Raw genomic sequence first — 26,735 nt, 5'->3', positions numbered from 1 at the left:
TTTTTTCTTAGGCCGATCCAACGGTCCTTAGTTTGTCTATACACCTTTCCCACACAGCATTTGTCAGAAAGACGAGACGTGGCAAACCGATAAGATCAAACATGAGGGCATAATTGTAATTTAATAAAGCAAGTTATTTTAGTAATGTTTTCTTCTCACTTATCACGTGATTAACTAATCTTCATGTACTATAATAAGTATTAAAAATATTTATAATATATATGGTCCAAAATGCCCTCCCCAACAATCATTTGGACAATGATCAAGCATAAGGGCATAATTGTAATTTCAGACATGCCATTAAAATATAAATAGTAGTTCTTCTTTCAGCTTTCTATTATAAAAACGAAAATGGAATCTTGAAAGGGCCTTTCTTCGTGTTCATCTTCAACGCTTCTCAGAAAATTCAGAGAGATTTGATCAGCTCATTGAATTCAGCACAAAGGATTTCGTGTAAAGTGGATTTCCAGGTGACGGAAACTCGATGTAATTTGCCTAATTTTCGCGCATTTCATTCTGCTCGGCGTGTTTTGATTTGTTAAGGGCGTACACTTCCCTCCCAGTTCTGTAAAGATTCCTCCATTTCTGGTGTATATATGCACACATTTATGTTTATTCGAGCTCATATTGTTGATAGAAATTCAGGAATAGGAGAGATAGATAGAGAAGGCGTCGAGAGTTAATAGTGTTCCCCACGGATTGCCGTCGAACTACTCCATTGATTTGATTTTGGATTTTGGATTTATATCTGATTATTGCGTGATTTGTTGTTTTCAATTGGTAATCGGAGGTGTATTTTTGTAGTTAGTTTTTGTGTTAGGACTTAAGTTTGACTTTGGAGCAGTGGATTGAGATTTGAGATGCGTATGGTTTGATTGAGGTAGGATTTTGTAGTGATGGTTGCATCAGGGATTGATCCATTGGAGTCGGTTCGGAATTCTCTAGAATCGAACTTTCGGAAGGTGACTAAGAAGTTTGAGCATTGCTTTAATGGTGCTTCAAAATGTAGAGAATCTAATGTTTGTTCTAATGGTGTCCATAGTGAGGTGAATAGTTGGAACAAGAGAAAAAATAAAGGTTGTTTGAAGGTATTAGTTGGAATCTTCGAAGAGAAAAATGGAATTATTGATGGCAGCAATACAGATTTTAGTGGCAATAGATTAGAATTAAATTTAGAGTCATCGAATAAAGGGTTGAAACAAAGGCATGGAAAGGGTGATGGTGGTAAAGGGGATAGGAATTCCTCGAATTCTGATATGCCATTGTTGTTGTCTATTGATGGTTTTGTAAAAGCCTTACCGCGACTGTTCAAAACTGAGAAAAAGTCGGTTCGGGAGATGGGGAATGCTGATGATTATGGTGGTAAAGTTTCAAACATGAAATCAATGAAAGTTGTTGGAAATGAGAAGAAAAAGTTGAAGCCGGGAGAAGGGAGAGATACACCATTTGAATTCTTGATAAGTTTTGTGGTCAATCAATTGAATCATTTGCCAAAATTTGAAGGGAATGATCAGAAGAGTACAGAACAAAAGGCTGCAGGGGCTGCCGTTAATCCATTCGATCAATTTCAAACACTTTTCAGTATTTTAGAAGAGAAAAGAGCAGATGTGAATGTATTTTTGGGCAATTTGAATTTTGCCCGTGTTGGAGGATTGCCATCGAGCATTGTTGGAGTGCCATTGATGAATGATTCAGTGGACGAGGAAATCAATAGTGTCGTGAATAGTGGTAAAAGTGGGGCTATTTCGCCACAAAAATTGGCCAATAGATTGCTGAGCATTCCAATGTCGAATGTTGAGCGTCTGAGATCAACTTTGTCAACTGTCTCTTTGATAGAATTAATTCAGCTTCTACCACAGATAGGTCAACCATTGAAAGAAGACCATCCTGACAAGAAGAAATTGTTCTCTGTACAGGACTTCTTCAGATATACCGAAGCAGAAGGTATGATTTCTTGCTTCAAGATCTCTTTACTTTGATTAAAAATGCATGGCAGTAATGTTTTCTGGATGATCAATTTTTAATGTGCTTACATTATTACATTCAAGATATCCATGTGCATGTTGCTGCAATTTGTCATAGCTCAGTTTCCTCGACTTTTATACGTTGAATATCTGAAGAGTTCATTATATAAGCTTTCTTGTTAGCGCAAGTAATTTTCTCTTTCGATTTCATATCATTTTAATATCCAACATGGGTCCTGAATGCAGGAAAGAGGTTTTTTCAGGAGTTAGACAGAGATGACGATGGAAAAGTTACCCTGGAAGATCTCGAAGTAGCCATGAGAAAGAGAAAATTGCCAACGAAATATGCTCGTGACTTCATGCGCCATGCAAGGAGTCACTTGCTCTCAAAATCCTTTGGCTGGAAGCAGTTTCTGTTCCTGATGGAACAGAAAGAACCCACCATTCTTCGGGCTTATACCAGCCTCTGTTTAAGCAAATCCGGGATGCTACAGAAAAGCGAAATCTTGACATCTCTACAGGAGGCTGGACTCCCTGCAAATGACGATAATGCTGTTGCTATGATGCGTTTTCTGAATGCTGATTCAGAGGAATCTATATCATATGGTCATTTTCGAAATTTCATGCTTTTGCTTCCATCAGACCGACTTCAAGAAGATCCACGGTAATTTCTATATGCTTTTTGATTCAATTTGATGTGGCGTATATCGTTGTGTAATGATGACTTACGCTGGCTTTGGTTGGTTGTTCTCAGAAGTATATGGTTTGAAGCTGCTACTGTTGTGGCTGTTCCGCCACCGGTGGAAGTGCCTTCCGGAAGTGTTCTTAAATCAGCATTGGCGGGAGGGCTTTCTTGTGCTTTTTCTGCAGCTCTAATGCACCCTGTTGACACAGTGAAGGTAATTTCTTGAAAAAAATGGAGCAAAAGTTAAATGAGAAGTACAATGCTGTGGTCTAGAATCCTTATCTCCAAACTTTTATAATTGTTAAAACTTACAATTGACATTAGTTCATAAAGTTGTCTTCGTAAGTAGTTTCTCTTGAAAAATGTTAGCAACCTTAACTATGAATATGATAAAGAGTAAATTCCAATACAAACACCTGTGTTATACGTTTCTTTGCATAAAATTTCTTATATTTAATTTATGCATACTTAACAGTTCTGATATAAAAAAGTTTGCAGAAAATCTCCACACCATCCATAATTAACGGAGCTTTCAACTCATGCATTGTTGGTACACGCACTGTTGGTCATGTATTATATAAAGGAGTACACCCAATATTTTATAAAAAAACATAAATACAGTTGTAAGTGCAAATAATTTGATCGAAACAAACAATTTATCACTGTAAAGAATGACATGTGTAAACAATTAACTTTTGATGGCGAAGTTGAATTTCTAGTATTTTCTTTTCTTTTGTCACTATTCCAATGAGAAATTGTTTGTTTCGAACAATTCATTCGCACCTATAAGGTATTTACGTCTTTCTATAAAATATTTGGATGTACTTTTTTATAATATGCGTACAAACAACTTGTGGATTGATAGCTTTGTTACTTATGGAAGGAATGGGATTTTGTGCAGAATGTACTATATCGTAAGTGTTAAGCATGCAATAAATTAAATATGGGAAATTTTGTGCAAAAAGCATGTAACTCATGCGTCTGTATAGGAATTTCCTCTTATAATAAATACTTAAACTTATTCTAGTATTGCAACCAGCCTTGGGAACTAAAGTATTACGAAGTTTCATCGGGACAAGGTGTAGTTTTGTGATCTTCTTAGAGTACTTTCGAAATCCTATTTGCAATAACTTTGCAGCTTTAAAGAGGTGGTTGTCTGATCATCATCAACTTGTTTATCCGACAGACACAAGTGCAAGCTTCAACCCTCAGCTTCCCGGAAATTTTGGCCAAACTCCCTGAAATTGGAGCACGGGGATTGTATAGAGGGTCTATTCCAGCTATATTAGGACAATTTGCTAGGTATCAATTGATTACACACTCTTGTTTGGTTTACAAAATCTGTACAAAATTTTAATATCGTTAAATTATATATATACGCAGTCATGGTCTTCGGATGGGAATTTTTGAAACAAGCAAAAAGTTGCTAATGAATGTTGCACCAACAGTTCCAGAATTACAGGTTGGTGCCTCGATGATCAAACCTAGTTTAGCTCAATATTTTGGTAATGAAAATCATTGATCCTTCGGAAAAAGATGTAATTAAAAAAATTTAATTATTCATATGACTCATTATTTCGATCTTTCTTTTGATACTTCTTCGAAGCTCTTAATGGGTAGCAACACTTATACTAGCCATGGCTTTTAGGTTCAATCGATCGCATCATTTTGTAGCACCTTTCTTGGAACTGCAATGCGTATTCCATGTGAGGTGTTAAAGCAGAGGTTGCAGGCAGGTATGTTCGACACTGTTGGGGAAGCCATAGTTGGGACTTGGCGACAGGATGGTCCCGGGGCATTTTTTCGTGGAACGGGTGTTACTATCTTCCGAGAAGTTCCATTCTATGTTGCTGGCATGGGATTTTACGAGGAATCTAAGAAGGTAACAAAATTTAAAAAGTTAAGAGTAATGCGTTGGTTAATTTCATTTCCCTTCGGAATTTTGGGCAATGTCAAGATAAATTTTCATTTCATATCGCATCACAAGATGAACATAATAGTAGTAATTCTAAAGTTTTAGAAGCTAATTGGGAATTTGGTATCGATTAACTTCTATTATTGCTTGTGATTGATTGACAAAAGGGAAATACTTTACAAAATATGATAAATCTACATTTTAAGTATCACTCCTTAGAAGAACTTGGTATAGTATTGTCGGGAGCGAGGCGAATTTGTCGGAACATGTATGTTGATATATTGTTGGTTAAAAATATGATATGCTATTGCTTTTAAAAAAAAATCACAAAAGTATGTGTTTCTATTTATGTATTTTTATTGGAAATTGTGCACACAAGAACAAACCATATACTATATTGTTATAACTTTTTACTGAGTTATTGTGTATATATTTTTATATACTTGATCCGTCTGCTCGAAAAGTATTTGTTGATTTTTGGTACTGAGTTTAATAAATCTTATTATATTGGTGATATCTTTTGTATATAAAAGCCATTTTTCCCTTAATTTTTGAATTAATGTGATGATGCTGTTGTGAATAAGTATAAGTTTGAAGTTATTTGTAATGTATGGTTAGGTTCATATTTATTACAAAAGGAATAAATATTTTGTGTTTGGATGATCAAAAGTGGCAAAGCGGATACCTTTTGAGCGAACGGATGGAGTATTATCGTACATGCTATATGTAATAATGCAATATGTCGAATAAATGATATGAATTGTGGATTCAAAGTATTAAAGATGCTGAATTTAATCGGGATATTTATCCGTGAGTGTTTTCGAACATCCAAACACTTTGGAAGAATTTCAGATGTTAGAATCTTTAAGATTATGATTTCAAGTTCAATATTAGGACCATCGAATCACAGTTCCGAATTATCTCATCGATCGTGTTGGAAATATTTTGTTGAGATATGATTTTAGGAAAAATATCTGGAAATAATGAGATTTTAAATTCGACTTTGGGATGAATGTGCAATTTATTTATCCGGGACTGAAACTTATTCGCATTGTTGGTTTTCAGGTTGTCCGGCACCTCCTGCGACGCGAGCTGGAACCTTGGGAAACTATTGCTGTCGGTGCAGTAACCGGCGGCCTAACTGCCGTTCTGACAACTCCATTCGACGTAATAAAAACAAGAATGATGACTACACCGGGGCGCAATGTGTCGTTGTGGCTGATAGCAATCTCCGTTGTACGGCAAGAAGGGCCTCTCGGGCTGTTCAAAGGAGCCGTGCCTCGCTTCTTTTGGGTCGCGCCTTTGGGTTCGATTAACTTCGCAGGTTATGAACTTCTGAGAAAGGCCATGGATCGAAATATCGAGACGACGACGACGGCGGCGGACCCTCTTGTGCAGAAATAAGCATCCTCTTGTGCAGAAATAGGCATGGCTATTTGATGAATGTACATCCCTATGTGGTTGGATTCTTACTACATTCGAAGCTAATCCTCAGGTTTTTTCAATGTTTTTTTTTTTTTTTTGGCTTCTTAGTTTTGGTCTGTATTGTTTTGTACATTAATAGTTTTCTTGTCATATATCTTAAGTTAGCATATCGAGCAGGGGATGGCCATTGTATTAGGATGATTAGCACATATGAAATAGGGTATCGATTCATATTTGTAGGCGTGTTGTATGAATTTATTTATTGGGTAAATCATATAATATATATTTTTGTTTTATTATAAATCACATAAAATACTTTGTGTTCTATATATATTTATTGTACTGAATTTTTTATTTTATTTTATATTCTTTTCGTCCATCAAATTTACTTTATTACTAATTTTGGAAAGTCAACAAACATTTTAATATTATTCTCCATTAATATATATTTACAATAAATATTATTACCTTTTTTATCTTCTCTTTTTTTTTTTTTCATTTCTAATTAAATTTTAAAAAATACTCCTAAATAATTTTTTTTTTTTTAATTTTTATCACTTTTTCAATAAAATATCATACTATTAAATAGTTACTTTGTATTATTTTTCAAAATTTTCAGCTGTAAAACTTTTCAAAACTCCTATCTAAATCAAGCTCATTATAATTTGATTAATTATTAGATTGAAGGTAATGCTTCTAGAGTCAATGTTGAATTTTTGTAATAAATAGGCATAGATAAGCTAGCTATGGTTATAATAAGTCTATGAAATATTTATGAAGATGTAACGTCTGTATATATAATTACATACACAGATAAATACATCTTTGTTGCTTATAGTGGAGACAGGGGAAAACTTCAAACTACAGGCATTCTTGAATCAATTTTAAGAATTACATATTTATTGAAATTAATAACTATTACCTTTCATCATAATAATAATAATAATAATAATAATAAGACAAAATTGCGCATAATTTCTTTGTGATTTCGAAATTCAACGTAAATTCTTTCTATACACTTTAAAAATTGTACGTCCCTCCTTATACTTTAAAAAAACGGTGCATGAAACCCCTCCGACATACAAAAGATAAAAATAAAAAATCATCTTCTTATCATATAGAAAATGTAAAAATGAGTTTCGTGCAACGTTTTTTAAAGTATAAGAGAGCATCATGTAATTTTTAAAAAATAAAAAAATTTACACTGAGTTTCGAAACTACAGAGGACTTACGCTCAATTTTTAATAATAATAATAATAATAATAATAATAATAATAATAATAATAGTTAAATTGATCCTTCCACAAGAAAATTTGAACCATGCTTTGGAGGACTTTAATCTGTCTTAAAGTCAATCAATCTCCAAACGACTAACACTTACTCTATTACAAATTTCAGAGTTGAATTTGGGGTTGAGAGCAACAAAATTAAATTTGGATTATAACCATCCTTTAATATAATATAAATAAGTATTAATATTATATATATATTACTCCCTCCGTCCCGAATATTTTGTCCGATTTCCTGTAGACGAAAATTTAGGAGGAATATAATTAGTAAATAATTAAAAATGTATTAGTGAAAATAATTATCGTATAATAAAAATAATTATAGATTAAGATTAAGATAACTTATTAGTATAATTAAAATTAAAAAATTATAAATTAAATTTTTTCAAATAAGATTAAAGTGTATAATTTTTTTCCAAAAAAGGAAAGTGACAAAATAAGTGGGACGGACGGAAATGGAAAAGTGGACATAGGAAATAGGACGGAGGGACTATAATTTAAATGTAAAAATTATTTTTAGTCTATCTAAAATACAAGTTTAATGATTGATTTGATATATATTATTAACAAAATTTACTCTATCCGTTCGGAAAAACTATGTAGGTTGATTAAGTACAAAAATTTAAAAATAATAATATTTTAATATTAAAATAGAGTAAGTAAAAAATAAATTAAAATGTAAATATTATAAAAAAAATTATTAAATAATTGATAAAATTATTTTATTATAAATTAATTGTATTTTTTATTCAAACAACAGTTTAATATAATATTTTATAAAAAAAAATAATACATTCTCCGTCAGATTATTTGCTCATTCTCTTTTGTACTTTAGAAAATATTGAGCGAACCATTGTACGACTATCAGTGAAAACATGAGAAATAATATATATGAATTATGTACAGACTTTATTTGTAGGGTTTATGCAATTATTAGGACAGAAAATATAAATGTCAACACGTAAAGACTGTTATGCTTCTTTAGTGGAGTGTGGAAAGGAAGCCACTCACTAAATTATTTATATACAAAGATATTTTATTTTATTTTATTTTTTAAAATTTTTATCTTTTCAATTACGTGTGGAAAATCTATAATTCAGAGTATTATTAAATTAGAAAAGATTGGTATAATTTTAAATCGATCAGCAGTCTAATTTGTAACATAGTTAAATATTTCTTTTTCTTATAAATTATTTAATAAAATTATATATAACATTCGTGAAAAATTCACACTAGCATATATACAGTGGCGGAGCCCCAAAGGGATTCGGGGCCTGAACCTCCAAAATCCGTTAAAATTTGATCGATTGTTACCAAGTTAATATTTTTATATGAATTAAATATGTTAAAAAATATATTTTTATCATTAATTTTGTTTAAAATAATAAAAATATTTAAATTTTGGATCTTAACAAAATTTTCAGTCATTCTGACGGAATAATTCTGACTCCGCCAGTGTATATATATTTATGAACCACTCATTTGAAAGATAGTATAAATTATTATGTATGTATATGTATGTATAATAGTTAGGTACGTAATCACTTCAAAATTAAATCTGTCGATAATTATATATATATATATATAAATATAAAAATAAAATATACACAGTCTTGGGGTTCCCACTGGAGATTCCATCGACTTATTTTGTATATATATTTTGATTAAAAAATTGCAGAATAATGTATAAACAGGGTTTGGGAATGTCTGCAAATAATAATAATAATAATAATAATAATAATAAATAAATAAATAAATAAAAATAATTATTATGTTGCTAGCCGGCAGGAAATGATGTCTGAATACCGTTCATTTTTTTTTTTAATTAATTATTTTTGGAGTTCAACTTTCCCCACATTGGTAAATATAATAATTAGCTAGTTGCATGCATGCAGGCTAGAATTATATCAAATGGTCAATTTATTAAACTATATAACCAGAATAAATTGATAAGCAATGCATTTTCTTTTATCCAATTTTATGATAACGAGTAATAATTGATACTTAAAAAGAATTGATTTTTTTTTTTTTTTTTAAATTAGCGGTACAAAAAGAAAATAAATTTAAATTTAGATGATAGAGATAGTACTATATCTTCGTCTATTTTCTTTTGCATGGTTAATTAGTTTTTGCATGATATTTTAAGTCGTGTAATTTTGATTTTTTTTTTAAATATTATTTTGCCCTTATCTTTTGTTTGGAATAATTTTATAATTATATTTGGAAATGAAAAAGAGAAAATATTGTATTTAGACAAAAAAATGTTGTAAAAATTTTGGGACGTCCTAAATTAAAACTAGTAGTGAAAAATGGGAATAAATAAGCTATAATAATAATAATAATAATAATAATAATAATAATAATAATAATAATACATTCTTAAGTTGACTATTACAATGAATTGCTATATTAATTAATTAAGGGATTTGTGTATAGAGTCAAATAATTGGTACAAGTTTTAGGTACCAACCTAATGATTTTTAAGACAAAAATGTCTTGAAAATTCACAACCTCATTGCTTTAAAAAATACTAGTAAACACGTTTCTCTTTCTCTCTCAAAATTTTATTTTACTATACAATTCATAGATTTCAATAAAAATATATCAATTGCATATATAAAATATTATATTTATAATCTATTTAACTTAAGAAAAAACAATAAAAATAAAACACCAAAAATAAAATAAAATGAAATAAATTATTAGAATATGAATATGAAATTTTCTATTTCCATGTAAAAATTCATACATATTCATTAGTGACATACAAATCAGTTAAATAAATAATTTTTTTTTTTTACAAATGTCTTATATAAAGCACATATTATAAATATAATATATTTATTTTTTAAATATATTTTAGCATCCCTCTTTCAAATTTAAAATATAATTGAACCAACTTTAATTGTCAAAAGTGACCGAAAGTGATGTAGCGGGATTATTCACTAAATCAAAGTCGGAAGAATGACTCGCTTACAACGAAGTTAGAGTCGAAAATATAATTCTCTTACAATGAAGTTAGAATCGAAAGTAAAACTTATTCACTACAGAATTAGAGTTGACAATAAGATTTACTTACAATGAAGTTTGAGTTGGAAAAAAAAGTATGACTTTGTTAATGGAGATCGAAATGGCTGCGACGAAATGAGATATATAGTGATATGATTATGGATAAAAGTAAATAAATCAACAAAATAGAAAATTATATACAGAATGTATCAGGTCATAGATGTATCGAAAAAAATTGACCTTGATAATTATATTGAAATATAAAATGAAATTATCTAATTTCGATAGTTAGAATTCGAACATATTTATATTGACATACAAATCATCTAAATACATTAAAAATCTTATATATATTTTTGAAAAATAAGAGAAATACCATAAATATAATACTAGCGTATATTTTTCAAATATAATTTTAACATAAAGAAATAAAATAGAAATAACACACTATAACATTCTTATCTTAAAATTTCAAAACTTCAACCCTTTCAGTTTTATTCTTACATAAACTGTAGAATCTTTTTTATACTTCTATATTCCTAAAATAATGTCAAATGCTTTATTCAATTTTATAATTTAGAGTAGTTCAACAACAACGTTGATTCATAGAAACTGTCTTCACAATTATAATTTTAGGTTTTATTCTCGTGATTTTTTGTTCCTATTTATATTTTTATGTAAAATATTATATTACTCCCTCCGTCCCAAATATCATGTTCAGGTTGCTGTTTTTGTCCGTCCTACATACCATATCACTTTCCTTTTTTGGAAAATGATTACACACTTTAATCTCATTTTAATTTTTTTAATTTTATTTTTTTAATTTTAATTAAACTAATTAGTTATCTTAATCTTAATTTATAATTATTTATATTATAGGATAATTATTTTCACTAATACATTCTTAATTATCTACTAATTACACCCCTCCTAAAATACCGTGTCTATAGTGTAGCAGACACGTATCTGGGACGGAGGGAGTAATATTTACTTTTTAAATAAAATATTATAAACAATTATTCCGAAGATATCAAAACTAATATACAAAAGAACATGCATGCACACCCTTAGAGTAGTTTACAATGACAATTGGAAAACTTTAATTTTCGATAATCATAGACGGTAATACTAAAGTCAATATATGGTGATCCAAAATCAAGAAAATAAGATAGTACAATTGATTATGATCATCGATTTCATTCCTTTTTAATATAATATGTGAATACCCTTTTTATTTTTGGCAAATGGACAAAATTATTTTCTTCTCTGCTGCAGCCACCTTTCCATTTTTAGTATTCGTAGGTTGCAGGAAGACTGTCACAGCAATCGTGCTGCAAACTGAAATTGTGGGCTTGGCTTTTGTCCAATCCATTTAATGCCCACAAGAGACAAACTTGGTATTTGGAGGATTGTCAAACTCGTGTAGAAAACATTGGAGAACACTCAATCCATTTCTATGTTAAGGGAAACTAATAAGAATTGTGTTCTTACCAAGGAATGATTGCTTATAAAATAAAAAAATGACAAACTTTGTGTAGTGTGAGTTGGTGTGCAAATTTTAGAGAAGATTATTGAGAGAAACTCTCACCACTCATCAAGTTCAACTCTTCAATATTTTAAATGTGTATTCTACATTGATATCAACTGGAGAGGTCGAAGGTGTTCGGAATTAATGGAGTTCCAATCGGAGGGAATGATCAAGCTCTGGACTTCTTTGCTGTGTGGTCGTTGTTAGTACAAGGTTGTAACAACGAGAACCTTATGAGGTATTTTCCTGGGTTAACCATGACAAGCGTTAGAGTTAGTGAGTTGTGGTTGTTTGTATCTTTAATCAGCACTAGTTAGTGGAATTCCTCTTGGATTGGTATCCCCAGATGTAGATTTGTTGATAATCGAACCGGGTCAACAAACACCTGTCTCATTGTTATTTTTTGTTTTGCATTGTTTTTCGTTGTTAAAATTTTGTTATAACTGTGAACCGTCAACGCTTAGGGAGTTGGCCCTTTAAAGTGTTCGAATGTGTTTTGTTCGATAAATCACTTCCCCAACATCTGGTATCAGAGCCGGTGTTCTCTAATTCGTTGAGTAGATCTGGTCACAGTTGCAGACATGAGTAAGGAAGGACGTTCAACATCAAGACCTCTATTGTTCGATAGGACAAACTACCAAAGTTGGAAGAAAAAATTGAAGCCTTTATGATACTTCAAGTTAAAGAAGTTTCTGATGTTGTTGAGTATGCATGGTCTCATCCTATGAAAACTATTTAAGATGAAGATGGTGTTACTACTCTTGTGAAAAAAAAAACCGAAGAGAGAATGAACGTTGAATGAAAAAGCTGCTGGAATAGCAAACTCGAAGGCCCTGTTTTTTATTTTTAATGTTGTGGATGAAACTCAGACGAAGCTTATATCAAACTTCAAAATTGCCAAGGAAGCTTGGGACATTCTGAAAAATGCATTTGAAGGTTCAACGCAAGTCCGGGAATCTAAACTAGATCATGTTGAGACATTGTTCGAAGGAATGAAGATGAATGAAGACGAAACAATCGATGTTTACTATAATCGCTTTATGGATGTTGTCAATCAAACAGAAGCACTTGGAATGCATTTTGAAGAAAAGAGGCTGGAGAGGAAGATGCTTAAAAGTCTCACAAAAAATTTTAGGCCAAATGTGATTATGCTCGATGAACCACCAAAGCTGAAAAATATGATGTTGGATGAATTATACGGCACTTTGGTGAGCTATGAAATGAATTATCTCGAAGATATGAAACTCCAAAAAGCATGGCCTTAAGTGTGGAGGACATGGAGCTGATTGAATCAGATGAGGAAATGACATTTCTGAGTTAAAAACTTTCAAGGATGATTAGTGACAAACGTGCAACAAAGATGAAACTTGGGAAGCTTCATAATCGTAGTGGTTATTAGGGTGCAAGTATATCCGGCTTACAACGGAAATACTCTGAACAGAAAGCACCAAATTACAGCAAGCCAAAAGAGAAGTTTGATGGTGGATTCAAGAAGTTCATTGTGTCCCCTAAACCTGAATTTGGCAAAGAGCCAACATGCTATGGATGTGGAGGAATCGGTCACATCAAGTATGAATATCCGACAGTAAAGAAAAGGGAGAAAAGAGCATATCAAGCAATATGGAGTGACAATGATGAAGAGGAAATTGTATGTGTTGAGGAACAATCTGAAAATTATGAAGTTGTGGCTTTCATTGTTGGTGTTGAAGAATACAGTAAAGAAAAGGATGTCTCTGTTTCAGAAAATGCTAAAGAGTCAGGAGAATTGGATATGGATGGGTTATTGAAGCCTATTAGGAGATGGTGGTAGAGCAAAAGAAATCTGTGGTAAAAAACAAAGAGCTACTAAACACCATCTACCGACTGGAAAATGAGATCGAAACTCTAAAGAAGAATGTTGCTGATAAATTAACTGAATCTGATGTTTTGAGGAATGAAAATTTGAAGCTGAAAGATGAGAATGATCGTCTTCGAAGGGGAACAAAGAAATTGGATGAAGTTCTTTCGATTGGAAAACCTTTCGAAGATTACAAAGGAATAGGTTTTTGTGAATCTTCTCAAAGCAAACCAACTACATTTATGCATGGTGGTTTGCTAACAGATGTCAAACTTCCAGAGAATAAATCAACATCTGCTAAGAAACGGAACTCATAGAAAAGCAGAAACAGAAATTTGGAGAAAAATCGCAGAAGAACAAAGAATGCTAAATCATCGTCATCACGACGTAGTGACTGCGAATATTGCAGATGTCTTGGACATATAACTGAAAGATGTTTTCAGATTGACAATGGATGTAATGAATGGAAGACACATTCAGTGGCCCAATGAAGAACTCAGACAGAATATTAAGGTGAAATTGGTGTGGATGCTCAAGCAAAATCAAAAGGCAGATATTCTTGCAAAGGAGTTGGATGTAGATCAATTTGAAAACTTTCGACGTCATTTGGGTATGCATTCGTACCCTACTTGATTATGCATGCATGGGCTTAATAAATTCTCCAATACATATATGTTGATATGAATATTCTTGATGAATATTGGAGAATGAAAATGATTTGGGAAGGAATATTTTTAAAAAATTCAAAAAGAAAAAATATTGAGAAGAGGCTTGATTGAGCAATGACGAGAATCAAATTTGATGCCTATTTGAGTGATAATAGTTGATGTTTTGGTTGTGGATTAATTCGACGTGGAGGACATTTCAGTCCTACACTGGATTTTGAAGAATTTTCAGGCCTTGTGATGTTGCACAAATCATTGTTGATGCTATGAAGTTGCTGCTGCAACAAAACTGATGCTGAATCAACCTACATTGTTGTTGTTCATACTGGTGTTGTTGTTGCTAATGTTGACGTTGAAGTTGTTGTTGCAATCATTTCTCAGCAAATTGAAGGTACTTGTTGTTTTTGTCATTTGCTCCCACGAAGGGGGAGTAATGCAGGAAAATTGGAGATAATATTTTCAGGGAGATTTGACCATTAAAGCTATGCTCGGAGATCATCAGAAGAAAATTACTCGAGCTCTGAATTTATTTCCATGAGATCCCCGTGCTGTTGAAAATGAGGAGGTAGAAGTCCTTGAGTCCTCACTCTAACGTCTTTTTGAGCATATGCACCTTGCAAGGGGGAGATCGATGTTGCAGGAAGGGGGAGTTGGAAGGAGCTCTTGGGAAGTCCTCTATGCTGTTTTTGCTGTTGTAGGCCATTGTTGCTGTTTTTCTGTTTTTGTTGATCTGCTTTCTTTCAGGCGGTTGTTGAATCGTTGTTATCACAACCGTTCTACCATTTGGTGTACAAGGCTCTGTGTAGCCTTCTTTGTTTATTGACCTGTATGTTTATTGCTTAAACTGGATGTTTTTGGTACTGACTAACTTTATTGGATTGATTGTGTGGGATGCTCTTATTGCACATTTTTTTTGCATGGGTCCATATGCCAAAAATGGGGAGAATGTGAATACCCTTTTTATTTTTGGCAAATGGACAAAATTGCTTTCTTGTCTGCTGTAGTCACCTTTCCATTTTTTAGTATTCGTAGGTTGCAGGAAGACTGTCACAGCAACTGTGTTGTAGACTGAAATTGTGGGCTTGCCTTTATCTTTTTGTCAAATCCATTTAATGCCCACAAGAGACAAACTTGGTATTTGGAGGATTGTCAAACTCGTGCAGAAACATTGGAGAACACTCCATCCATTTCTTTTCTAAGGAAAATTAATGAGAAGGGTGTTCTTACCAAGAAAGCATTGCTTATAAAATAAAAAAATGACAAACTTTGTGGAGTGTGAGTTGGTGTGCAAATTTTAGAGAGAAAATTATTGAGAGAAGCTTTCACCACTCATCAAGTTCAACTCTTCAACATTTTGAATGTGTGTTCTACACTGATATCAATTGGAGAGGTCGAAGGTGTTTGGAATTAATGGAGTTCCAACCAGAGGGAATGATCAAGCTCTGGACTTTTTTGCTGTGTGGTTGTTGTTAGTATGAGGTTGCAGCAACGAGAACCTTAGGAGGTATTTTCCTGGGTTAACCATGACAAGCGTTAGAGTTAAGTGAGTTGTGGTTGTTTGTGTCCTTAATCAGCACTAGTTAGTGGAATTCCTCATTGATTGGTATCTCCGGATGTAGATTTGTTGATAATCAAACCGGATCAACAAACACCTGTCTCATTGTTGTTTTATGTTCTGCATTGTTTTTCGTTGTTATAACTGTGAACCGTCCGCGCTTAGAGAGTTAGCCCTTTAAAGTGTTCGAATGTGTTTTGTTCGATAAATCACTTCCCCAACATAATAGAATTGTTGTCATGCATATTATTTAGTTTTCGGGTTTTAGTTTACTATGTAAATCTATCTATTTATTTTTCTTTACTTTAATCAATCTTAATTAATACTCCCTCCGTCCCATAAATATAGTCTTAATTGGATTGAACACGAAATTTAAGGAATATTGATATTATATTAGTAGTGCGTAAAAAATATAGATAAAAGACTTTTTTACCCTTGTGAGTTTATTAGTGTAAAAAGTAGTGGCAATTGTGTAATAAAAATGAAAAAATACGGATAGTTTTATGGTGATATGGTTATTTATGGAAATAAGACTATTGTTTTGGGACGGAAAAAAAATGATAAACAAAACTATTGTAATGAGACTGATGAAGTATTAATTATTTTATCTTCTTTGGGTATGGATTTTCGCTTCAAAGAAGCCAGTTAAAAGTTTTTGAAATTTTCAAAAATTTTAAAATAATAAAAAATTGAACATTTGAAATGATATTTTTTAAAAAATTATTATTGATAAATAGTACCAAAATTTTTAAAAAATGTATAATATGTAAGAAGTCTTGTATGTTAATTTACTTTACTCATTTGGCAAATTCCACAATATGTTATATGCTATCACATTTGTTTAAAAAACTCATAAGTTAAAATTTTGAATCTTGGAAGACTCTTGGGCTCATTTTATGTCATTTTCTAGTGACTTTTCAGTGATCAATAATAAAAATTTAAGACTTTTATAGAGATAAAAGATTGAATTATCGTAAAACAACAATTTAGAATAAAAGTTATCAAAATATGACCTATTTAAAGATTCAATATTTTCCATTGAGGGTGACATCCATCTATTGATAACTTGTTTGAATATTGACAACAATAATACAATACTCACTAGTGTGCATTATAGATCATAGTTTTAAAATTTTAATTCGTAATATGTTATTTCCTTTGTCCACTAAATATATATTTATTTGAGCTTTATATAAATTTTAATAAATATAATATTATATTAGTTGATTGTAATATAAAATATAAATATTTTAAAAATCATGTAAATAAATAATTTTTTTTAAAAAAATAAATTGATTGTATAAATGATCGTAAACTCTTGTCCAAATGAAGACTTTTTTTTGCCTTATATATATTTTGCACATGTAAATATATGTCTCATTGTGAGATAAAGATAAGATAATAATAATAATTAAATTCACATTTTTAAAATTTTGTATTCTGTCCTTTTCGGGTCAGATGACCCTTTTACTTAGGAACACGGTATTTTAAATAGTATAGATTACTAAGTTATTAATAATTATTATAATATCATTTTGTTATTTTTTATATGGGTAGTGCTGTTGATATTTTAAATATTTTTAGCATTATATCTCAATAAAATATATATATTACGGATATAATTTTATAGATAATAAAATTTTATATAATACAAATAAATTAAAAATATATATACTTATTTATAATTAACTTAATATTAATTTTTATCAAAAATAAAGATGTTTAAATATAGATAAAAATATTTGTTTATTAAGTAGAGATAGAAATAGAGAAGTTTTTAATAGGTCAGATTTGAAATTTAATTAAATCGATTTATATTTATTAAATTTATTTAAAATAAATAAATGTACTAATTTATAATATTCAGCAATTTCTTTGTATGTAAATAACTTAGAATACTAATGTGATGAGCAAACTTATTGAAAAAATAGTAATAATTCAACATTTACTATAGAAAACAACATACTTATATTACCATCCATCTGAATGAGTGTATTTGTTTTATATTTTTTCTCCATACATTAATATTTTATATCTAATGAAATGTAAGGATATTTTTATTAGTGTTTATATTTACTAAATTAATATATTAATTGTGGACTATCCAAAATAATAAACTAAATACAAAATGAAGAAAATATCTTATTACTCATTATAAAGTATATATTAAAATGATAACAGATCTAGACAAATGTTTTTTTTTTTTTTTTCTACGAGCACGAGTTCACTCGACACTACTGTATCATAATATTATATATTAGATATATATATATATATATATATTTCCAATAAAAAGATGAGCTTAGGATTTGGTCATATGGTAGGTACAATGAAGAGTAACTACTTCAACATCAAAATCTATAGGGTAAACTGTTTTTTTAATCCAGTAACTGAACCCTTATCATTTTAGTTTCGTAAGTGGAGCTTATCGCAAATTAGTCCCATAAGTGAAAAATTTTCGTTGTTTTAGTCCTTCGGCGCCGGAGATGTCTGCGTGGCTCGCCGGAGGTGACGTGTCTGCCAGGTATCTCGCCAGGTCAGTGACACCTGGCGGACACGTGAATTTTTATTTTTTTTCATTTTTTTTTAAAATTGGACTAAATAAAAAAAAAGCAAATAAAATAAAAAATAAATTAAAAATAAGTTTTTCAAAAAATCCAAAAAAATGAAAAAAAAAAAAAAAATCCACGTGTCCGCCAAGTGTCACTGACCTGGCAGACACGTCACCTCCGGCGAGCCACGCGGGTGTCTCCGGCGCCGGATGACTAAAACAACAAAAAGTTTTCACTTATGAAACTAGTTTGCGACAGACTCTACTTACGGGACTAAAATGATAAAATAGTCCAATTACGAAACTAAAAAAAACAGGTTACCCAAATCTATATATCAAATGTTTTCTATATATATATATTTTTTAAGTAAAATTCGTTTATAATTTTTTTTTAAAATTTTTTATTTCTATCTCTTTTCTAAATACATAAATATACGTACATATCTAAAAAAAAGAATCAACTATATTTTATTGAATCAACACCTGTGTGTTTATGTTATTTGTACCATTTGATGACGCATGACGCGTTTTCATTACAAAATTATTTAATTAATTAATATTTAAGGTATGGAATATTCCATAAATGGATTACAGATTATTTTCTTGTTGAAAAAAGTTGAAGCACGCACGAGACCATGTTTCTGCAATTATTGGCTAATTAAATTAATTAATAATGTATTTAATTATTTTAGATTTCATCTGATTGACTTATCATTTTTAAGTCATGATTTTGTCACTTTAAGATCTAATGCACGTATGAATAGTTAGTTTGTATATTGTTGATAATTAACTAATTTATAAATTAAAAAATAATAATGTACAAAAAGTAACCAAAAAGTTAAATTCAAACCAAAGTGTTCATGCATGCCGACATACAAACTCAATTATGCTCTTTATACAAATTATTACTGTTAGAAATTTTAGGGGAAAATAATAAAATTGTCTTATTGATCGTCAAAACAAAGAGCCTATATATAGACAATACAAAATAGACTCGATAGAGTCAAATCTAAGTAATCTAATCTATGAATTAAATCAAATCTACGTATAAATCTAAAACTGAATATTTAAAATATCTCAACAATTACCAATATATATATAATTCATTAAAAAAAAAAAACATAGAGATTCATTTATAATGGTACAATTATCATTGTAAACACATAAAGAATATCGAATATGAGGGAAAACTACAAATTTAATTATATACATCAATATCATGTATTTTGTTTTGGATCCATATATAAAAATTAAAGTTTAATTTTTTCTTTTTTTGTTTTTTTTGTCCTTCAACTATTGAATTCACATAATTTTTATTTATTTATTTATTTTTATATGTCATCGTACAAAAAGACACAAAAATAAAATTAATAAAAGAAAAAAAAGAAATTATTCTTTTGCAAGGTATATGATCAAACCACAATGAAATATATAAGAGAAATAATAATTGACCATATATACATAATTTGTATTTTTTATCCCGATATATATAATCTCATATATTCATTTTAATTTAAAGTTTGTTTCATTTGAAGTATAAATCACTTTAATTTTTTTTATTTTTTTTTAGTATAAAATTATGGCTCAAGATGTTTTGATTTTTATGTACAAATTAAATTAATATTACGTAACGATATGATATGATATGATATGATATATATATATATATATTTATGTGGATAAAGTAAAAAGTAACATTCCTAATTGATCATAATAAACATTAGCAAAAAATATGAATAACAAGGGTTGAATATTCATAATTAGCACTATTTTTTCACATTTAGGTCAAATTATTGAATTATATTATCGACAAGTGTTACTTTATTTTCTTTTTCAATTTTTCAGATTCAAAACCCGACAATTTTAAACTACCTAATTAATATACATAAATTGCGTATCGTATTTTGAAAGAATCGTATCAAACTTTTATGGAATCTACTAAAAAAATTTACCCGCTATATATATATATATATTAAGTAAATTGTTACAATTGACATAATATACCACATTTACAAAAATACCGATTTCTCATTAATTAATTCGAACATAGTATCAAATTTATGAGATATTAGATGTCAAAGTGAGAAACTCTAAAGGTAAAATGATTGTTCAAATATTGATGTTGTTGTCTTAGGGTTTTTGATGTTGCACGTACACAAGACTTCTGCATATTCACACAATCTTTTTAAACTACGAAATTATGTGATCACATTTGACAAAATTAGGGTTTTTTTTTTTTTTTTTTTTTTTTTCATCCTTCCCAAAATTTTTAATTAAAAAATATTACTCACATTTTGCCATAAAAAATATGTAGTAGAGATAAAAGTCAAAAGATTAAATTAATCTTATTAGTATTGTATAATATAAATGTAATGACATTTGTATAATATGTTGTAAATTTGAAAGATATTTGTAATATTAGGTAAATAGTATCGTTACTAAAAAAGAAAATAGATATTTTCTTATTTTAGAAGGACCAAAATAAAAAAGAATAGATAGTGTATCAAGAGATGAATGAAGTACATTGTATTTTTGGATAAACTGTTTTTTTAGTCCCATAACTAGACCCTCTTATCATTTTAGTCCTATAAGTGGAGCCTGTCGCAAACTAGTCTCATACGTGAAAAATTTTCGTTGCTTTAGTCCTCCGGCGCCGGAGACACCGGTGTGGCTCGCCGGAGGTGACGTGTCCGCCAGGTGTCCCGCCAGATCAGCGACACCTGACGGACACGTGGTTTTTTATTTTTTATGTCATTTTTTTAATTTTTTTTAAAACTTATTTTTAATTTTATTTGTATATTTTATTTAATTTTTTTTATTTGGTCCAAAAAAATTAAAAAAAATTAAAAAAATTAAAAATTCACGTGTCTGCCATGTGTCGCTTACCTGGCGGGACACCTAGCGGACACGTCACCTCCGGCGAGCCACGCAGGCGTCTCCGGCGCCGGAGGACTAAAACAACGAAAATTTTTCACTTATGGGACTAATTTGCGACAGGCTCCACTTACGGAACTAAAATGATAAGGGGTCCAGTTGCGGGACTAAAAAAACATTTTACCCTATTTTTTTTCTTACAAAACACTTAAAAAACAACAAATTTCTCTACCCTAAACAACATTCATAATTCCCCAAAATATTTTTTACAAGTCTCAATAACTAATAATTATAACATAATTCTACAAAATCCAAAACATTAAAAGAATACAACATAGATTTTCTTTTTTTTTTTTTATCTCATATGTTCGACATTTTATTTTTAGGCAATTTTTTTTGCATAAATTAATTTTTCATAATTCGGTAATAATTGCTTGAGAGAGAATAAAAGTTATAATTGGCACTCAAATCTTTTTTTTTTTTTTTTTTTTCCTAATGTAAGAATCCCCTGCTTGTACATTTTGGGTGTGCTCTGGGTAGACCTGGGCCCGGCCGAACATAATAGCGTACAATACTAAATTTTTTTCATTTTATAATTATTGCATATGGTTATATGAGGTAAAATCTTATGTTTACATACACTAATAATTACTAAATACATTGGATTAACATTTCTCAAGAGTTTTCTACAATAAATAAATAAATAAATCATTGCAATAATAAAGATGACGACCCACACGTTTTCATCATATTCGATAGTAAGATTAATCACTATAACCCAATACATGTCCGGACAAATAAACAATAAATAAAATACATGTGCGCGCACACTAATATATCTATATTTATATACTTTCTCTGTCTCATATATTTTGGGCTTATTACAGTAGATATAAGAATTTAGTAGTTAAGAGGTGTATTAGTAAAAATAATTATTATTTAGTAAAAATAATTATAAATAAAGATTAAGATAACTAAATAGTTTAATTAAAATTAAAAAAATTATAAAATTCTAAATGTGATTAAAGTGTATAATCACATTTCCAAAAAAACAAAAGACAAATTATGTAAGACGGACAAAAATAGAAAATATAGATAAATTATATGGGATTGATAGAGTATTATATATGGGGTGGTTATGGTGTTTATTTGCTATCAGATAATACACAATATCATTACAAAGAAAACACATTATTTATACTAACTAACATGAAACAAATACAATAAAAGAATTAAGAATATATGTAATAATCTTATAGAGCATATGACATTTTTTTTTATTAAATATATGTTGTAAATACGAACAAATAACATATGCTCTATTTTACAGAGCATATTTTATCTGCACTTTTGATATATGTTATCTGTATTTTTCATCGGTACTATTTGAGGAAATAAATACAGTGTTGATTTTTCCAAATCAGTACTGAACAATAGCGTTTATATATATACAAATAAAAAGAAAAGATATATTGGGTTTGTTTGGTTATCAATTCAAATTGTGGTTGGAAGTTTAATTTTAATCCTGAAAATGAAATATTAATTAATATTAGGGTTGTGATATAATATATATTGATTTAAAATAAATTTAAAATGAATGTTTAAGTATATTAATATATATACCTCAATAAGATTTATTGAATATGCATATTATTTTATTTTATAAAGAATAAAATTATATAATAAATATATAATTGTGTTTTATACATGATCGAGTAACAAAAAAGAATTTTATGTATAGAATATTTTGAATCTATATATATATATTAATACAGTTGAAATAAAACACTGTAAGTAGATCCCACTAATTTATAACTCATAGACATTGGAGAATAAAATAAAAAAATAAAATTTAATAATAGTAAAAAAATAAGTATTTTACATGATATTTTATAAGGAAAAAAAATAAAAAATTGACGTGAACTATATATATTTATATATAAATATATAGATTAATAAATATGAGGTCTTGTTACTGCATGAACAATAAGGTTACCTTTATTGTGTGGGATTTCTTCTTTTCACATGCCTATATATTGATATATTAATTTAGAGGGACAAAATGGTGGCTAATCCGTTTTCCACATTTATATATGAACCCAATATCTGAAAAATAAAAATAAAAAAATAAAAAAGAAAAAGGGATGTCTTACCTTGTATTTTATTTCCATTTTCATATTACTTGATCTCGAAAGTTAATTTCAATATTTATATTTTATTGAATCACCAAAATAACACCAAAACACGTATAAATACACTAGTAAAACACCCAAGAAAATATTTTAAAATTTGATATATATGAATATATATATATAATTGTCCCATAAAAAAAGTTAAGGATGTGTTTGGTTTGTATTTTCCTTTATAGTTGTGTTTAAATTTTGATTTAAATAGTAGTTTTACGTGATATTTTCTGACAAAATAAAAAATTATTTTGAGATTGCATATAGAGAAACTAAGGAAAACACACACATTAAATATTAGGATGTTATTTTGTCCATGCCAATTTTAGTGACTATTATGATATATATATATATATATATCTGTGTGTGTATTTTGTAGCACGTAGATACATATTTAATGAACAAGTTTGAATATTTATTTATTGAAAAGAATAGAGTGATTTTTCTTTCTTTCTTTCTTTTTTTTTTTTTTTTTAATTATTGAAATAAAAATAAAAAATAGGCAAGAATTGAAGAGTCCCTAGTCAAGTGGGAACTTGATAAAGAAAGAACCTAAGGGAAAAGAGTTGACAAGAAAATGTGACCATTAATAAAGTTTATAACAATCTAAGTTGAAGGTTTGATCTCATTGTCATAATACATAATATATATGTATAACATATGTGCCCTCTTGTTTACATTTCTTGTTTCCTCTGGAAAAGACATGAAAGTACATATGTTCTTGTCAAATACAAACAACTATAAATTATAATCAAGATACGCGAAAACATTTTTTTTTTCTCGCTAATTAAATTAAGTTTAAAAACCCTAATATTATCGAATTATTTGTTGATAGGTCCTTTAGTTTCTTAGTTGAAGTGTATGTGTATGATGTCAATATGAACCCTAATTCGGTTCTTCGGGGGATTTCATGTCCAAAGTGGCTCCCAAGCGACGCCCAAAATACTCTCGTCGAAATAAAAGGAAGGATTATTCTCATGAACGGATGGCGGAGATTGTGGCAACGACGCGATTTGTTGGATATCATTTGGCGCTACGATTTGCTTGCAAATTAGGTCGAACAAGTTTGAGTTTTGGCATTGCATATTGAGAATCTCGGCTTGCGCCTTTGCTAGCTCAGCTTTCAGTTCACTTAATTGGTTCTGAAGATGACAAATTGCGCCCGCGCAACCGTACACTGGATCCCTTAAACGAGCATTGGCTTCATACACCATACTATTCACGGCATCGGCTCTTTGAGACTCCGGGAGCTCCTATATACATAAATTATATAATTAATTAGTTTGATAATCATTACAATTATTACAAAACTAAACATATTGTAGATTTTTTAGACATTATTATGAGAAAATTGGGCAATTTTTTAGAAGAGTAAGGTTTCTTGATAGTGCACAAAAGTATATTTTGGTATTACATATACATATATATATATATATATGCAACAGATCTTTTGCTAATTCAACCAAATTAATATAGAGCTAATTTGATCGGATCAATATATGGTATACGAATGACCAATATATATTATTCATATTGTATAATATATGTTGTGTTATAAGATAGCATACATTGTATTATAATATAATCTATATTGTATTATAAATATGAAATATGTATAAATATATATTGGTATATATATATATATATGTCATTTTGTCACATTGTTACTTTGTATGTAGTGTTTTGGTTAGTTAGTTAATGTTTTAGTGGTGGGAAAGTTATGTAATAAAAGATGGCTAATGTTGATTTATTAAAGCTAAGTTAGGTGCCTACCCCTTTGACCCTTAAGTATATATATATATATTTGTTATATCATTTTCAGGTTGGAGGATAGGTATGGACTCGGTTTGCCTCATAGAAAATGGCAAGTTCAAGAAGTCAAGCATTTTAAAATATTTTCCAAAAATGATTGTTACGGTTAGTACACATAAAACAGTTCATACTTGTAAGTATATTTTATAATATATATATATATTTTTTATAAAATCAATAATAACACCGTATATCAAATTATCTCTTATGCTTTTCAAATATATATATATATATATGACACCAAGTCAATTTATTTTATTTTTATGAATGATAGAACCAAACATCTCCATTCATACAATATATATAAATATATATATATATATACAAAGAAAATGAGTATAATTATACTCTTTTCCTTTGTAATTTACAAAAAAATTGATATATAAAGAAAATGAGTATAATAAAGAATATTAAATTACAAAAAACCCAAAATTTAAAAGAATAGAAAATTACTTATATCTTTGCATTTAATTCTCTGAATTGTCTGCAGGCCTTTGCATTCATGGACTTCAACAAACACCATTAATTGTACGGACAGTGTTATAAACCATTATTTTGTTTTGACAAGAGTTTTGAATGAGAAAGATTTTGCTTCGACTTTTTATTTAAATAAAATTTAATAAGACGTTTTGTTATAAAAAAATATATATATAATTTTTTTTCGAAAAATACATAGTGTTACCTAATTAAAACAATTGAGAACAAAAGGAAAAAAAAAAAAAAACTAGATTTTTTGAAAATTTAAAAAATAGTAAAAAATTTAATAGTTAATATAATGTTTTACCCGAGCAAATAGGTATTTAATGTATTTTTAAAAAATAAAAATAAAAAATTATAGTACTAAAATAAAATAAAAAAATAACCTAATTAATTAATTACCTGAAGTAATTTGATAATGTTACTAGCTCCAAAAACCCTATGGGCAATGGTGAACTTGAGGGGGTCAGTCGGCGGGAAATACGGCGCCAGAACACACTTCTCGACGCACCGCCGCCGGAGAATCTTGCAGGCGGCGCAAGGGCTGAGGATCACCGCCGGAGCCGCCGCCGAGGAGGAGGAGGAATTAGGGGAAGACGACGATGAGGTCGGGGACAGAGAAGACGGAGAAAACCCTACCGCCGCCGCTTCTACCATCGCCGCCTCAGGAATGGCGATGGCCGCCGGAGCTCCGGCGACGGCGGCGGCGGTCTTTGTGTTTTCCATTTGAATTATCGAAAATGGATATGTGTCTGAGGGATGATGAGTGAGAGTGGAAGAAGCAGTGAAAGAAAGGGGTATTTATACAGAGGAGAGAGAGTGGTTGTCGGGTTTGCTGTGAGTTGGTTTTTTGTCGTTTAGCTAGTGCGCGTTTGGTCGGAAAAGTTAAGGTTAATTTATCTACGTACATATGATTCTTAATTAATGATCAGCTGTAAGAATTACACTTTCATGACGTCATCATTT

The 26,735-nt window shown here is 29.6% G+C and overlaps 2 protein-coding genes across 2 annotated transcripts; one reads left to right on the top strand and one right to left on the bottom strand.

Moving 5' to 3' along the window:
• Positions 1-357: 357 nt before the first annotated feature.
• LOC127257661 (calcium-dependent mitochondrial ATP-magnesium/phosphate carrier protein 1-like) lies at positions 358-6,314 on the top strand. Its single transcript, XM_051284123.1, has 7 exons — positions 358-1,944; positions 2,211-2,628; positions 2,719-2,863; positions 3,836-3,951; positions 4,033-4,111; positions 4,298-4,531; positions 5,630-6,314. Exons 1-7 carry the CDS (start codon positions 897-899, stop codon positions 5,966-5,968), a joined length of 2,379 nt encoding a protein of 792 aa, XP_051140080.1. The 5' UTR covers positions 358-896; the 3' UTR covers positions 5,969-6,314.
• Positions 6,315-24,150: 17,836 nt separating this feature from the next.
• On the bottom strand, positions 24,151-26,530 carry LOC127257664 (LOB domain-containing protein 1-like). Its single transcript, XM_051284125.1, has 2 exons — positions 26,172-26,530; positions 24,151-24,733 (listed from the first exon to the last, which is right to left on the bottom strand). The coding sequence occupies exons 1-2, from the start codon at positions 26,493-26,495 to the stop codon at positions 24,389-24,391; spliced, it is 669 nt and encodes a 222-aa protein (XP_051140082.1). The 5' UTR covers positions 26,496-26,530; the 3' UTR covers positions 24,151-24,388.
• Between the last annotated feature and the right edge of the window lie 205 nt (positions 26,531-26,735).

The sequence above is a fragment of the Andrographis paniculata genome, unplaced genomic scaffold (genome assembly GCF_009805555.1).
Source record: "Andrographis paniculata isolate CXL003 unplaced genomic scaffold, ASM980555v1 Contig58END, whole genome shotgun sequence".
NCBI lineage: Eukaryota > Viridiplantae > Streptophyta > Magnoliopsida > Lamiales > Acanthaceae > Andrographis > Andrographis paniculata.
Note: the sequence above shows the minus strand (reverse complement) of the source record. Positions and strands in the feature narration are given on the sequence as shown.